The 16,970-nt window shown below is 44.5% G+C and overlaps 1 protein-coding gene across 4 annotated transcripts in view; it reads left to right on the top strand.

Moving 5' to 3' along the window:
• SFMBT2 (Scm like with four mbt domains 2) overlaps positions 1-15,424 on the top strand; it is a 108,757-nt gene extending 93,333 nt beyond the window's left edge. For all 4 annotated transcript variants that reach the window (XM_039730922.1, XM_039730920.1, XM_039730921.1 and 1 more), the window contains 5 exons: positions 2,268-2,443; positions 3,880-4,052; positions 5,826-6,074; positions 7,132-7,260; positions 9,249-15,424. In XM_039730922.1, coding sequence (XP_039586856.1) covers positions 2,268-2,443; positions 3,880-4,052; positions 5,826-6,074; positions 7,132-7,260; positions 9,249-9,389 — 868 coding nt within the window. In that variant the 3' untranslated portion in view covers positions 9,390-15,424. The remainder of the gene's footprint in view (positions 1-2,267; positions 2,444-3,879; positions 4,053-5,825; positions 6,075-7,131; positions 7,261-9,248) is intronic.
• Positions 15,425-16,970: the final 1,546 nt, after the last annotated feature.

Here is a 16,970-nt window from a genome sequence, read left to right as displayed (position 1 = left end):
TCATCTTTTCCTTTCAGCAGGCATTGTAGTACAATGGGTCCTTCCTGGGCAGCCAAACACAATAAGAAGCACACAGTTAGAAAAAGTCAGCCATCCTTGAATAATACCCATCAGGCAGCTTTCTTAGCTTATAAGAAAGAAGATCAAGAGGCAATTTGATTAGAGTGCTTTTGCAGGGAAACAAAACCAGATGCAGTCTTTTCATCCTAGTGGTGAAAGTCAGAACAAGGACAAATAAATGTGAGTTAAATTCAGATGCATCCAGACATAAAATGAGGTGTAGGTACAGGTGCTCCCTGTGCCAAGATTCTTCCAGCATGGAGACCCTCGAGGCTGGTGCTTGTCTGGAAGTGCTGGTTTAGTCCAAGCAGAGGCATTTGGGTCCAGGTGAGAGCAGCACAGTGAAATCCTGCAGCCCATCTCTGAGAGCAGACTCGCCGACCAAACGATCCAGGCTGTCATTAAACTTAATGGCTCCTGGAGAAGTAATAAGTGCAGGAGTCTTTTCAAACACATTGAAAAGAAATATAAAACTTTTATAAGTAGATGCATTTAAATGCCTGTGGCATTTAGTGGTTTTTGTATCAGGTATTGCCAAACCCTGCTCAGCCAGCCTGCCTTTGCAGCTGTTTCATAGGGAAGCTGGGATCATAACAGTGCTCTGTACCTGAAAGGAACTTCTCCCTTTTACATCATCTGTCCAGGTCTCTAAGGGTGTGTGAAAAGTCAGCTCATTAAGTCATTCATGCATTCAGGTGAATGAATCCAGGATTGTCTTGGCACCAAAAGGGGTATCAGAGCCTGGCACCTTGCAGGAATGTTCTTTTGGGTTTTATGCTGAGGTGATAATTTGGATTGCGAACTGAGGATGGTTGGACTGGGCTGTTCTCACACCCAAGTTTCGTTTGGGTTTCTCCTTTATAATATTTCATGTGCCACAGTTTCAAACCCTTTTCCCACACCCCTTTGTTTCAGAAAGAGCTGTCTGAATGTTTTAACTCGCTGGTCACATCTTTATTTCACCACCTTCTCCTCTTCCTCTCCCATATCTATCAGCAGCTGCTAGGAAACTGCAGATCTTAATACACTGACAAATGCTTTGTTTCATTTGTCCTGGTGACTGTATCTTTGTCTTTCCTTGCCTCTCATCCAGTAATCTTTCTTCCACTGTTGTTCCCTCTTTTTCTTTTGTTTTGTGTTACTTTTCCCTCTTCTGAGCACATTTGTAATGCCAGCACCGGGCTCTGGCACGGTTGTTTCTCGTGTTGCATTCCTCAGGATGTGTAAGAGATGTTTTAAAAACCTTATCTCACTGTTTACAACAGCTTGCTGCTGCTGTTTAATAAATTACAGGGATAATTGGTTTGCCAGGGTTCACATCTACAATGTACTACAGCAGGGATGTAACTGTATCTTTCTCAGCCATTTATCACTCAGAAACACTTCATATGAAACACCGAAATAAATGTTTTAGTGGCGTAGCAAATTTAAGACAAACCTTTCATTGAGGGTTTCTGCTCCAAGCATTCCCTGTAGTAATCAGTTTTTAGGGCCTGTTGCTGCAGCCCTGTTAAATAACTCCAGAGACTCCTGATGAGTTCCTCAGGTTTTGTAGTGCCCACGTCTCAAGAGTGGTGAAGTCATTTGGTCCTGGGGGTGGCAGAATTTGGTGTTTCACCCAGATATTTCTTCACAATGAGTGTGTCCTGATAGCCACAGCTGGCACCATGAGTCTTGGGGATTGTTGGGAGCTGGAACAGGATATGGGAGCAGGAAAGATGGCAATGGAGAAAACCAAAAGTGCACTGAGGGCTTAGAGGGTTTAGTCCAAACACAGGTTGGTGACCAGGAAGTTCTGCAAGGTGTATAAGCATCTGATCGTGGGTCAGTATATGAAGAGAGACTGCATTCCTCTCCCAAAACCTTTGCTTCAGTTCACAATAAGGGCTTGCCCTCCTGTGTAGTATCCTCACCAAGCCTACTGAGATTTTTTTTTCCTTCTCTTGCCACATCTACAGGTAAATCCAGTGCACATAGATTCCTTCCCAACTCATGTCCACACCTTCAATTTATTTCACCCTTTCCTTCCTCAAGTCCATCTGAAATGGAGCCACTAAAAAAAGTAAACCTGTTCTGCCTGCATTCTCAAGAGAGGCACTCTCCCAGAATTCCCTGGAGAGGATCTCTCCCTGGCAGAGGAGAGTCTGGTGTGCAGCACCAGAGAATTTTGCTGGATGGGTGACGTGGGGTCCTGTCCTCCTCCCTAGGTACAGGGGGAAGACGTACAGGGCGACCGTGAAGATCGTGCGGACGTCGGACCAGGTGGCAGATTTCTGCAGGAGGGTCTGTGCCAAGCTCGAGTGCTGTCCCAACCTCTTCAGCCCTGTGCTGGTGGCTGAGGTCTGCCCCGAGAACTGCTCCATCCACACCAAAACCAAGTACAGTGAGTATTGGAAAAATGCCTCTTGGTGCTGGCTGGGAGCCAGAGAAGGGGGAGATGGTGAGTGGTGAACAACAGGAGCTGTGTGATATGTTAATGCTGGTGAGGATTCATCTCATCTAAGAGCGGTTGTTTAGTCATGGGGCCACCACAGGTTCCCTTAGAATCGTGTACCAGAAAACTGTCCCTCTCACTCCATCCTAATTCATCTGTTTGAACATAATCACTTTTTGGAAGTCTTGAATTTTCTTCATATCTAAAGTTAACACAAGGAGCACTTAAAAGGAACCTGCAGTGGGAAGCTGAGAGTTTAACTTGCTACATCTGAGACAGCTTCGTTATGTGAGATGAATCCTCCTTGTAAAGAGTTCCTGACATACACCCCAGCACAGGCCAGAACCACAGTGCTGAGGTGCTGGGAGGTTTGAGCACTGACTCTCTGCTCAGAGTGTTTAATATTTAAATATGATCCTGCCTGTTCAGGAAGGCTGCTGTTAGTATTCAGTGCTTTTTGTTGTCAATATTATTGGTATTATTGGTGCTCAAACGGGTTAGGAAAGTGGAAGTCAGTGTTGTCCTTCTTCCACAAAGATTGCAGAAAGCAGTGTAATTGAGCTAAAGCAGTTCTCTTGAGTTTGGTGCCAGTAGAAGGAGGAACGCACTCAGGGGGATACTGAGATCCCTGGGGATGGGTTTCTGTGGCAATCTACACCTGAGCTGGAGTCCTGGCTCCCACTGGTAGCAAATGGAGAGCTGGAGGAGCTCCAGCTGAGGTTGTCCCATCTCAAAGTTGATGGTTTATGTGACTGGATGATTTTTTCCTCAGAACTCCATTGATTTGCTGAAAGGCTCAGTTCAGTTATGAACTTTGCCATGGGTGGCAGGGGCCATTTTAGTTGTCCTGGGATACTCTTGCCGGTCAAGGACAGTGTCTTTAATCCCCAGAGTGTGTTAAAAGGCATTTAATACAAACATTTACTGCAAGGTCAGAGGGCTCTCACATCCTTAATTTCAACCTGGACCACAAAATAGTTAAAAGTAATAAAAACTTACTCCTTTGTACATGACTGAGGCTAGCTGGCCCTCTGCCCTCTCTGCTGAAAACTTTAGCAACTTTACCTCACACAGTACTGCATTTGATCAAATCTGGAACTTGTTGGCCTCTTTCCCTCCAAATCACTGCTCAACTCTGCCTAAACACATTGTTAAATTCTGAAGTCTTCATTCATCATCAATAATTCTGGATACATAAGAGCTGTAACACTCTGTGCTAGTCCTACATGACCTATTTGTGCTGTACATTTTTTTTCCAAATCAATGTATTTTAAAGTTTAAATTGCACTTAGAGTACAGTCCTGAGCCTGTAGCAAGGAGCAAGCCAAAGTTCTCTTCTTTGGATGGTTAAAGTTTTTAATGGGCATTGTGCTTCATTTCTCCAGCTTATTATTATGGGAAGAGGAAAAAAATCATTAAGCCACCGATTGGGGAAAATAACAACATGAAAAGTGGCCATGTCAAGCCAGCCAGACGCAGAAAGAGGCGGAAATCCATCTTTGTGCAGAAGAAAAGGAGATCATCAGCTGTGGATTCGAATGCTGCAGGCTCTGCCGAGGTTTGTGTCACACTGGAGAAATCAGCAAAAACCCCTTGGTGCCTTCTTCAAGTGCCCCATTCTGCATTTTCCTTTTGGGGGCTTCTCAGCACACCTGAACACTTCCAGTTTCTATTTTGGATTCTTCCTTGATGCTCTGTTCTTCTAAGATCACACTGGTTTATTGGGACATGTTTGGGGATTTTTACCTTGTCCATTTCAGAAGTAGCAAGCAGATTTTTTGCTCCCACCTTTCCAATGCTCAGTGGCTGACATGCTCTAATATCTCTTTATTTTATTTCCTTCCTGAAAAGCAGGCAGATGAGCCTGTTAGATGCTTTGTACAGCATTTAGCAGAGTGAAGGAGCTCTGTGATCCATGTCTAAGATCTCCAAGTATTGCAATAAATAATAATAGTTCATAGCCATTGTGGTTTCAGGGAATTTTATTTTTTTCATTAACTATTCCTAATATTTTTGGCTCATAACATCAAGCTTTAGCATAGAAGCAAATGGTTTGTGTCCCAAATACATGGAATTTGTGGGTTCAGTCTTTCCAGTCTGCTGTGTGATACAACAGGTTCTGAGCCTCAGCAAAGATTCATGTCCAAATTAAACCTGGAATAGACTTAGTTCTGTGTGGGCTGTTTTCTGGGGACTTTTCCCAAGGTGGCAATAACAGAGCTCATGTGTGGTTTCACTTCCTCAGCTGAGTGCCAGTGATTGCTGCTTTGTGCAATGTGAAATAAAATTGGTTTACTTAAATTCCCTCCACTTCAGCTAGAGTAGGTTATTTTATTCAGCTTTCAGTTGATTGCATGCATCTTCATGGCTTGGTCCTCATTTAGGTGTAGTTCTGCTTCATTTCCTTAGATTATACCTGCTTCAAAGGAACTTAAACTTACGTTGAGCCTAAATCAACCATTAGCCAAGTTTTTCAACCTTTCAGCCAATACAACTATCTTTGTCTAAATTGCTCTTTCACTCAAGACCTGAGCATATGGCTTTAGGTGCCTGCTCACACTTGGATCACAGATAAGCTGTCCAAGCCATTTGGGCAAGTTATATATATATAAAGTTCAAAATGTACAGTTTCCATCATATGGTGAGTGCTTGTAAAGACCTGTGTGACAGAAATAACAAGAATCTGCTATAATACTTCAGATGGAACTTAGGGTTTCACCTCCAGCAGTTCAGTGTTGGGCTGAAAGCAGAGAAATCTAGGTGAAATCCTCTGTCCTGAGTTTCTCAGAAATGTCACTAAAGAGTGCTATCTTGAACATCTAGACATTTTCAAAAGGCACCAAAATTGCCCTTTTTCAGGAGCAATAACACCCAAACCAATTCGAAGCAATGTGAAAGTTTAAAGTCAAGCCTGTTTCTGAATTTATTTCATCTGAAGTTCATTTTATCCTCTTTAAACCTGAATTTAATTTTCTTCTCTTAGTATTTTCCATTTCTCCTCCTGCGCATTTGCAGCGCCACAAGTTTTGAGATACCAGCCCAAGAGAGAGGAACATTTCATGCCAGATGAGTTATTGCTGTTGACCTTTAGCTGGAAGGAGAAAAAGAATTTCTTGCCATGTACTTTTTTTTTTTTTCTTCTGCGTTTTGTAACAAACCTAAATCGAGGGCTAATTCACTTAGCGAATTCACTTAGTGCGGTAACAAAAACAAGGTAATTCAGTTAAAACTAATGTTACCCTGGACCAGCACGGCCGTGGGAGTGCAGTTTGACCATATTCCTTTGGATTTGGTGCTGTGCCCATCTCCTGGATGCTGTTTGTGCCTGCAGGAGAGCGAGGAGGACGAGGCGGACGCGATGGAGGACGAGACGGGGAGCGAGGAGACGAGCTCGGAGCTGCGCGACGACCAGACGGACACGTCCTCGGCCGAGGTGCCCTCTGCCCGGCCCCGAAGAGCCGTCACCCTGCGGAGCAGCACCGAGCTGGACAGGCCCCCTGCCACGGAGAGAGCCCGCCGCAGCCGCAGACCCCAGCCCCACGCCTGCAGCGAGGCGGACAAGGGCTCGCCACCCAAGGAAGTGAGTGTGTATTCCACAGCGCCGTTCCTCCTAAATTAACCTTCAGTGCCAAACTTTGCTGGTCTGAGGAGGGCATCCCTGCCATGGTTCTCCACAGGAGGTGGTTTGCTGTATGATGTCAACCTTGAGCCAAGAGTGACACAAAACCAGACCCAATTGCGAGAGGAGAAAAGAAGGCCTTGTTACCAAGGATTCTTCGGTTTTTATAGATCGATAGGATACATTCCACTTGATTGGCTAATTAATAAAAAACATCTTTCTCACACACCGTCCTTGAGAAGAGCAGGAAAACAAAGTGAAAAAACACCACTTGCAGATTGTTTATTGTGAAAGCCCAGGGCACTGGGAGTATTTCTCTGTCTGCTCTGGGGTTCCCTGACCCCCAGGGGAGCACTGACTTTGACCCTCATTCATGCAGAAAGTTTCCTAGGCTTCAAGAGAGACTGGAATCCACAAAAGTGTGAAATAGATTGTAGAGATCAGTGTAGGTGTGTCACTTGGTGAGAAATTTAAGTTTTGGGATTTTTAGTATGTTGTGGATGGAAGCAAGATGGGAGGGCACAAGATGTTGTCCTGAGTTTCTTCTTCGTGGTTCTTCTTCCTTCTTCTTCATGGGGTTGGGTGGCATTTTGTAATTGGGCAGAAAAATCCACATTGCAAGCTCTTTGGGATCAGTTATTGGGTTAAAAGGGAAAATAATCTAGGTGTCAGTTCTTAATTGGATAGTTTAGTCTTAAAAGACCTTGTAACGAGATTGTTGGCCATTTTGTGCCTTCTGATGAAAAGCTGCTGTACTCACAGTAGTGAGACTGTTTTACTGATAAGAAATAATAAACACCTGAGTCTGAACATGACCTGCCATCTCAAGTGCCTTCAATCCAGACCCAGAGAAACCAACAGCTGGGACCCCCACAGTTTATACTAACAAGTTATCACATTCCTACAACTCCCTAAAAATTCTCACAAGCCACTGTGAAAAACAATTGCCATTTCTCTTTCCCTGACCAGCTGGCATCCACATTATGAAAACCTTTCTTTGTTATTTTTTTCCTCACAGGAAATTAAGCAAGAAGAGGAAGAGAAGCTTGTCCTGGACAGTAACCCACTGGAGTGGACTGTGACTGATGTCGTGAGGTTTATTAAACTCACCGACTGTGCACCCCTTGCCAAAATATTTCAGGAGCAGGTAGAAATCCTTTTGTCACTTGTGCTTCTGTGTCTGTGGTGCCTCTTCATGTTATAGGACATCACACCTTGCTGGCTAGGCCTGGGGCTTTGGTACAGAGACTATGACCAGACTTCAGATCCATCAGGCCAGGCTGTAACACCAGTTTTGGCAAGGCATGAAAACCCTTAGAAACTTGAGTCAGAGCCTTGCCAAATCCTCAGAGAGTCCAGAAACTCATTAGCCTTGTGAAAAACCCTTGTGGAAAGCAGTAGGTTTAGTCCTTTCATGCCAAGGTTCACAGTGCCATACTGATGTTCCATAGGTAGGAACCTCAGTGTAAAAACAGGTACAGGTTACCTGGTACATACCAGGCTTTCTCCAGGTCACATGGGTTCCATCCTGTTCTAAAATACTGGCCTGGGAAGCATAAAAGTGCTGCTTGAAGCCCAAACTGGCTGTCTGAATTTTGCCATTAACACCTAGATGTCCCAAGTGTGTAGACACCTAATTCCTAACTACGTTTCTCTGAAGATCTGCCAGTCAGGCCGTGGATAACCTAAATTTAGGAGATGTCAGTCTTCTCCCCATTAAGCAGATAGGTTTGCAGGAGCAGAAGCCAGTGTTCTTCATCTCAAGCTATGTGAGTGTGTACAATTTCTGTGGAAAGAACCATTCTTTGGCAAATGAGTCGCAGCCACTGCCGAGGGTAAAGAACAGCACTAACGAGCTGTAGTTGGGAAGAAACAAGTATGCTTAATTAGTCAGTGGTGTGGCCAGCTGCTCATTGAACTGTCTCTGATTCTTCACCATGGATGACTCCAGTTGCTGTGGCTGGGAGAAGGTGGAGAGTGAGTCTGGTCCCCAGGGCAGGATGCTGCAGTTGCTGTGTCACAGCGAGCTCCAACCATTTGTTAACCAGCCTGGAGCAACGCCAGGGCTTGGAATCCAACCCTGTCTCTCCTTTGCCAGAGAGTTTTATAGGGGCTTGAATCTAACACAGATGACTGGAGCTTTTCCTTGTGAAGCCTTGGTGCAGTGGTCTGTGCCATCAGCCTTCAGTGGAGGATGGACCTGAGCTGTGGGCAGTCCTGATCAAAGTAGCACTTCAGGTCTAAATCCTCTTCATGTTCAATGCTGCCTAATCAGGGCTGTCCTGGGGAGCTTTATGTTGGCTGTGAGTTGCTGTGCATAGACTCTGATCCTTTCTAAAGAGTGAAAAGCAGTTTTGTGGCTTGATCATCTCAGTCTATTAAAGAATTAAGAGAAATTGAGCTCTTCATTAAGAAGAACATCATAAAGCCAACAGAGGTTCCCAATAAAAGTGCTCATCTGAGGTACTGGTTCATGGAGTTTGGTGCATAGTTGTGCTTGAGGGGAAGACATGACCTGCAGAGGTCCTTTGTAGCCTACACCATTCTGTGATTGTGGTGCTTTAGAGATTGCAAGGGCTTTGGGTGGTCCAGGCCCCTCTCTTGCTCATGCAGCAGTGGAACAAGGCAGGTCCTGGGTGTACCTGGCTACAGGGCATGGAGCAAGGCAGACATAATCTTGGGCTGAGCAAATTGTGGGCCAGAGGAGGTGGGGAAAGGATCTGACTTGGCAGTGGGACCATCATCAGTTTCTCCATTCAGCTCTCTCCTATGTCTCCTGGTGTCTCTCTGCAGCCTGCCCCTTGTTTCAGTTTCTCAGGTATAAAATGGACTGATCAGATCTCTGTGGACTCTGCAGAAGTTCTTTTGGTGATCCCTCATTTCAGCAGCTGTGAGGCTTTTCCCAAGCTGGGGGTCAAGATGAAAACCTATAAAGAGACACTAGACAGCTTCTGAAAAATCATGTTGTATCTCAGGGAAAGGAGATGGGCAGCGTCAAAGTGGGAGAAAAAAGCAGAATCTAAAATCACTTAATTTTTAGGGCAAGTTGCCCTTGTTGTTCCTCCAGACTTGCTTATGCATTCTGCTCTCCAGAGTCCACAAACAAAACCATTTTCCCTGTGTTTCTTTCCCCAGGACATTGACGGCCAGGCCCTCCTGTTGCTGACACTGCCCACAGTGCAGGAGTGCATGGAGCTGAAGCTGGGTCCAGCCATCAAACTGTGCCACCAGATCGAGAGAGTAAAAGTTGCTTTCTATGCACAATATGCCAACTGACTGCACTTCTGCATTCCTTCCTGTTCCCCTCCTTGTTCCCTGTATTTTTTACCATTTCAGCTTGTTCAAGGGGTTTTCTTCCCCCATATCCTTTTTCTTTTCCGAGAGCAAGTGGAATTGGAAGCGCTGGGAACAATCCGTAGGGGGAAGAAAAACAAACACAAAAAGAAACAAGCTACAAATGGAACTAACTTTTCTGTACTTGTAAAGCACATGGAAATACTGCTGGCAGCTCTCCTCATGAGTCTCTCCAACCCATTGACCAGTGGTGCAAGGCCAGCACGGATCAGGTGGTTTGTCACCAAACCAAACCTACCAGTGGCAGACACATTCCCAAGGAGAAGGGTCAGATGTTTCCGGGTGGTCATGGTTTGTCTAGGACAATTTCTGGACATGAACATTTCTTTTAGACAGCTCTGACACTCTTCTTTCATATTGAAATGTAAGTCATCATTTGTAGCATTACCTGGGGTTTAACTGCAAGTTTGATCTTGGTGATCAGTGGGCTTTTTTTTTTTTTCTTACGCATCTGTGGTTTTACAAAAGGAAAAAGTGTTACACCAGGCATCTAATGGTTATTCCTGACTGAATTTTGAAAGGGGACTCAACCCATGGTCTCTGTGATATCAGACAAAATTGCAGTGGACTGACAGGGGTGACACAAGACCTGGTGGGGCAGGAGCCCATCCTGAGCCTCGCTGGCTCTGCACAATCAGCTGAATATCTCTGTGATGGGATCTGTACAATGCTCCATTATTGTACAGGAACATGAAGGCTTTCATAGTCAAAATCTTAACTCCAAGTCAATTTAAAGACCTGTCTGTGAGCCATAAGGTGACAGCAGACTGGGATCAGGGACTCCTGCTGACCCCTGTGCTCAGAAGAACCTACTGACCATCACCAGGCTGCAGCTGCTGCATTCTCCTTCATGGGTTTCCTTCTTAAATTCTTTGGAGAAGAGGGAGGACCTTCAGATATAAATACTCTGGAATACATCCAGATCTTGGCCAGAGGGTGTTTTAGGCAAGAAGCATTGACTCTGCCATGCATCACTTGGGAATTCCTGGCTTGCCTTTCAGCAAGTTTCCTGATTTGTCACTGAGGACTGGGATTGGTGCAACTGCTGCAGGCTGGACCAGATGCTGAGACTTCATCAGAAATGTTCTTATATGGGAGATGAGCAGGACTGGATCTGTTCTCAGCTGTTGCTTTGTTCTGAAGATCTTCTTCAAGTTCTAATCGGTTCAAGGCAGTATTAGTTGCCTCTGCATTAAATACTGGGGTTTTGTTCTTCAGAAATCCAGAAACAGGGTTCTGTATTGGGGCAGTTACTAAAAAACTGGGGTTTAGACTGGATTTCCTACTGACAGTGGCAGTGAAGTGTGTCAGTGCAACTGATTGGATAACGCTTCTGGATCCCTCTCAGGGTCCCCTGAAAGGGTTGCTCAGTGTTTTGCCTCTGAAGACAGAAGGATTGCACCCAGCAAAGTGAGAGAACAGCTGAGAAAATCAGGGAGGCTGCTTCTCCCAGCTCCTCCTCACATCAGCCCAGTCCTGGTGTTACATCTGTCAGCAGGAGACACTCCTGGGAGGATTCTGTCAGGAGAACTGGTGCATGAGGACATTCCAAGGAAGAGAAGCAGAAAGGCTGTGTGCTAAACAGCATCCCAGCACTGATCCTTTACTCGTCAAATCCAGCTTCTTCTGCTGCTCCAATGTTCTTGGAGTTTCTGGCCTCTGGGATTTGTCAGAGACATTTCATGCCTTCTGGGACACACTGCAAAAATGTCATTTTTTGTCTCCATCAGCCTAGTAACTGTAGATATTCCTATGGCAGCTAATTCCTCGTGGAGGCATGACTGGGGAGCAGACTCACACAGACTCTGAGAGCAACCAGCTCTAGTGCTGGCCAGTCAAGGAATGGGTGAAGCACTGAGCCAAGAACATGGGAATCTTTACTGGCTGTTCAGGGAAGTTAAATCATATTCAAAACTCGAACTATTAAACAACAAAAAAAAGTTTTCATTTTATCTCATGATGGCTCTTTTATTTCTGCAGATTTCTCTCTCACTATTTGTCTGTCACTTTATTGTTCTTCAGTGTTGCCTCATTTATCACTTTCTGTTGTCTCAGAGAAGTTGATAACTTGAAATCTTTATGCTAAAATTACCTTGAGTGGTATATGCTTTACTATTTTCTTTTTAGTCTGCAGTTTGGGAAGAGATACAGGATTGGGGTACTGTTGTCTGTTGCATTGGTTGCTTTCCAGAAAAAGTTGGAGCTGAAATTCTTGGGCCATTTTCTTACACAAGTGGAGAATGAGTGATGTAGAGTTTAACTGGACAATATGCTCAGATTGAACAGAGATCAGAAGGAACTAATTACCTTTGCCTGGACTTCATTTCAATTCTGGAACATCAGTAAAGCTTTGGAGTAAGGTACTCCAAAGGAGATGATGGGAATCCAATCTTGCTGGAGTAAAATGCCACTTTACATTGCAGTGTACAAGTGCAAACCACTGTAGGTTTGTGGGATTTTTTTTGTTCCAGACCTGATTGATTCTAAGTTAAATTCAGAGCTGCTGCAGTTCCGCAGATGCACTAATGACAGTGGTGAAGCCACACCTCCCCTCCCTGTTGTGAATTTGGCATCGAGGCCTGAAGTTTGTTGTGTTACCAGCTGCAAAAGGCCACTGCTGTGAAGGTAACTCCTCATGGTTATCCCAGGCACTGCCAAGGGCTGGGGAGCAGCCCTGCTGTTATTTCTGGGCTGTTGGGTGCTGACCTTCAGCATACTGACACAGACACTTGGCTCCCACAGCAAAGCTGTGCAGGTGTTCCTGGATGCTCTTCGGGCACAGGACCAAAGATGAGTATTTTTTGAACAAAAATAGGGGTCTGAAGGGTGTTTGATGCCTGCTCATCCTGATCTGCACAGGCTTCTTTGGAGCTTGCACTCAATCAGGCTGAGCAGATCCATGGGCAGGTCCCTGCTCCCTTCGCAGCCCTTACCTTGGCAGAATCAGCCAATTCCCACTCTTCAGACCCAAAGCATCCATCTCTGAAATTGGAAGAAATAATTAACTTAAGGAATGTCCATGATTTCCTGGTTGGTTGTCCTGCCTTCCTCCTGCTGTCATCGATGCTCTCAAGAAAAATGATCTTTGTTTTCAGGGCTTTTCTTCCTTTTTCAGCTCACAAACACAGTTGCCAGGATTACCAAACACTGGTTTTTCCTGCCTGTCAGAGGCACAAAGGCCTCTCAGCTCTAGGAGGATTTCAGGGTTTCCAGCTCTTTTGTGTTATCCATACTCCATAACCCTTGATAGTTTGGTCTTGCAGGGTGCAGAAACCTCCTAAAAATGCTGTGTGCCCTCAGAAAACGCCAAAATCCATGCACACCCTGTCCTTGGTGAAGTACTCAGTACATGCATGTCATAGCCTGACCCACCCTAACAGATGTATTTGGATTCTTGCTGAGATTTTAAAAGTTTCTCACTAGGACACCTAAATGCCTTTATTTTACTCTGGGCAAAGAGCTGATTTGCCTTAAACTGGAAAGTCACCATTCCTTGGCTTTAACCTTCAGCCTGTTGCAGTCCCAGTTGTGTGGTGTCCCCATCTGAGCCTTTTGAAGGCAAACCAGGCAATGTTGGGCTGCCATCCTCAACATTTAGTCACCTTAAAGCCTGCCTTGGTCTTTTCATGGCACAAAATCAAATTTGGCAGAGCTGCTGTGCTATCTCAGTGTTTCAGAAGCTCTGTACAATCAGGGCACTTCAAATACTTTGTGCTTTTCTGGTGCAGTGCGTGTGGAAAACGAACTCAGAGTGTTCCTCTGGTTTCCAAATTCAAGTGCCAAAAGAGAACAACATGCTGCAACTGAACACCATTAAAACCAGCTTTATTATGCGTGGATAAATCCAGTCCCAAGGGCTCCATTTTGGTGCTAAGATATGTCACGCTGTATTTTCCATTGCTTGGGATTGCAAAGCTGATTCCTTACTCCAGGAAATATTTTCTGTAATCTGCAACATCTTGAACATTAGGTTTGTTGGGTTTTTTTTTTGTTTTGTGACTGTACACTTTTTAACTTGGATGCATTCAACAAATACTCCTTCACCCACAATACTGGGTGTTTAGGAGATGTTTTATACAGTATATTTATGTAAAAATTCTTTCAAAATGTGGATGCATGTATATTTTTCCCTCAATAATATTCTTCATCACATCAGCTGGCCCAGAACTAAAGGAATCTGTTACTCAGGATTTGATCCAGAAATAACTGAGGTTAGTATTAGGGCCCTCAAGACGTGTGGGCTGTGGGATCAATTCTTCACCAGTTTCTCTCGCATAGAAGTCAAAAAGTCTGCAGTTAATTAACAGAAAATTTAAATGCCTCCTTCTCTTAGCAGGCAGAAATGCAGCTGCAGTCTGTCAGACTTCACAAGAGAGGGCTTGTGTCCTTAGGTGCTCATGAACTCCCCATAAAGGAGCAGAAGCCTTTAATGGTCTCATTTATTCTTTGGTACAATACTCCAGCAAGAAGTGTAAATGGTGTTAATGGCTGCATGTAGAATATGAGCCAGTCATCAAAGATGAGAATTTTATAGCCCAGCAGTGCTTTAAATGTCAGCTGTCCTGTGGAGTAAGGGTGGTTTTGCAGTGATTTGGTGCCATGGACGGGAATTTTCTTGCAGAAGACACACTCCTGGGTCATAGCTACAAATACTCGTGGCCTTTCTCTTTTTTTAGTCTATAGTGTTAATTTTTGCAGTGAAAAAAGTAAGTCTTGATCACTGCCAAGGATGTGGGAGAGGAGAGAGAGGGCTTCAAGAGGAGAGAGCCTGGAGTTCTGGACTTGAGTTGTCTTTGTGGAGAGGGACCTCTCAGAGCAGAAGCACAGCTGGGGTCTGTGAGCATCATCCCTAAAAGCTTTTCTTTTTCACAGCAGAGATGGTTTTTGAGTCACAGTAGAGATGGTTTTTGAGTCCCAGCAGGGGCCAGGTGAGAGGAGGGAAAGAAGCTGGCAAGAGACTCAGAGCTACAATGCTGAAAGGTTCTAATTTTGTTTTCCCAGGGGAGATAGAGAAAGCAGACTCAGATTTCTCTAGGCTCATTGACTGGATAGGAGGGAAAATAATTTTTTTTTCATTCTACGCAATTCCTATGTGTCTTCTGGAGTTTGGGGGCTGAAGAATCTCCTCTTGCACCTTCCAGAACTCCATAGGAAATACCAGGCTAAAACTTGAGGTCTCTCCCGCAGGAAAAGGTGACATTGCCCTGAGTTCAGGTTGTGGATGTACAGAACCCTCTGCTCTGTATTGTGACAGGATGAAAATGCTCCCAAGGGATGAAAATTCCCAAGGCACCCCCCTGCTTCTTGGTGCTCCAGCCTCACTGGAGATCATGGACATAAAAATGTCTGTAAAACACCTGGGGAATGGTACCATGACACTTCACATGCACAGGCAGGGGTGTCCTGTGTGTTCCAAGGGAGGTGAAAGTCTCAAATGCAGCCGTGGAGGGGAGTTGAGTCTTTTTTGAGTCTTTTCATGTGCCTTGTGTAGGACAAGGCAAGCACTCAAACCCTCCTGTCTCTCATGGAGCAGCAGGAATTGGTTCCACAACCAGCAGTTACCCTCCATTCGTGGTGGTGCATGTTGGAAAACTTTGAATTGTTCTGCATTCCAGTTTGTACTGAAGGTTTTGACTCCAAGTTTGTGTATATAATCCCTTTGGTGTGTTGATACATATGTGTGTATATATATATATGTATATATATATGTGCGTGTATATGTATGTGTATATATATATACATATAAATCAATCAATGCTGGTGTTTTTACTTTTTGAAGTTCCCAGGGCGAAGGGCATGTTGTCAGTTTGCTGTAAGATTCTATTCTGTATATATGTTTCCATGTAAATAAGTGAAAATCTATATTCAGAGTTATATTTTAATTTTTATTCAGAATGAAATCCCTTTTTACTTGAAACAGTTGTAAGCCACGTTGTTAATAAAGTAACAATAAGTCATATATCTCTCCAGGCTAGTTTCTTTTTTTGTTTGACAGGGCTGTGTTTTGATGTATCTGTGTGTCCAAGCTGCCTGGATCAGTTTTGCCTTCACTGAGCCCCCAAACTTCCAGAGGTACAACACGGCCTCCCTGGCTCAGCCCACTGTAGATGCCAAGCTGAACAGTTTGGGTTTATGCATCTTGAAATTCTTCCCAGAAGCAGGACATGAAACAGTAAAGGTGGTGGGTGGTGAGGAGACACAACAGCATCCAAGAATATTTTAAGGAAGTGATGGGAGCAGGGTGAAAGACAGGAAAGAAAATAACTCAGTGAGCAAAAGGCAAAGGAGGGTGTAGTGACAGAGGAGCTGATGGTGGCAGGACGACAGTTCCAGCAGCACATGGAGCAGGGAGACAGAAAATAAAACTTCCCCAGGTGCACAGAAGCCATTGAAGATGGGGGAAGCCATTCTGCAGCCATTCTGGGAAAAAATAGCTGTTTGGTGAATTCTAAAGGGTGGGCTTCAGACATGCCTGCTTTACAGACAAAACCTTGTGCGTGTTATTTGCCCCGTGTGATGTTTTCCCTGCACTTACAGGCTGTGCTGAGCTTAAATTCCAGCTTTGCAAGTCCTGTCACCTTTCAGACCTCTCAATGGCATCCCGAGTCCTGCTCCAAAGGCCTCTGTTTGTTGGGCTGGCTTGGCTACCAAGCACTTGCCACTGGTGTCCTCACCATCCTCTCTGCCTCAGTGAAAGCAGGGTCGTGCACACAGAGAATTGGCTAACAAGAATTTGGATGACTCTTTTTGGTTTTGCTCCATCAATCCTATTTAAATGCCTTTTGTGGATACAGCAAAAAAGCAAAACCAAAATTTCTCCCTCCGTGTTCCATCGTTTCTCCAATTTTATTGAGACTGGCTATTGTCTATCAGGCAAAACCACAACCATGGGCAAGCAGGTGGGGGTAGAGTGACTTAAAAAAGAATCAAGCCATTGAAAATTTGTTATTTTACAATAATCAACAAGTCTTGGGACGATAATCCTGTGGTCTGACTCCTTATGACACTGTACTAAAGCCCAGGTTTTGGGAGGGACAGAAGTGCAGGTGGTCAGTGAAGTGACCTGTCCAGCCTTGGGAATAAAGCATCAGACCAGTGGGAACTGCTGGGTGTTGACAAATGGCCTGCTGGACCACAGAAGAGCTCACTGAAAGGTGAAGTAGAAAATGGGAAGGATTTATCAAAGGAAATAATTCTGAGGTGAATCTGATGGCGACACAAAACCAAAAGAGCAAAAGCTTGAATGGTTTATGATATTCTTCAGGATCCAGAGGTGAAAATAAATCCATGTGTCTCCCCATAGCTCATTACTTAGTCATTTTAAAGTAATGCAAAGGTCAGACATTAGTTTTTAAATTTCTGTCCCAGCTCAGGCAAGACTCAGAGCTCTGCAGAGCTAATTTTTGAAGAATATAAAGTGATTTTAGTCAAACCCTAGCAAAATACTCCAACTGAGTTCTTCAAAGTTAATGTTCAACACATGAAATATGGTTTCCATATATA

Source organism: Passer montanus, unplaced genomic scaffold (genome assembly GCF_014805655.1).
Source record: "Passer montanus isolate IOZ18808 unplaced genomic scaffold, ASM1480565v1 scaffold74, whole genome shotgun sequence".
NCBI classification, from domain to species: domain Eukaryota; kingdom Metazoa; phylum Chordata; class Aves; order Passeriformes; family Passeridae; genus Passer; species Passer montanus.
The sequence above is the reverse complement of the archived record's forward strand: the minus strand, read 5'-3'. Positions and strand labels throughout refer to the sequence as shown.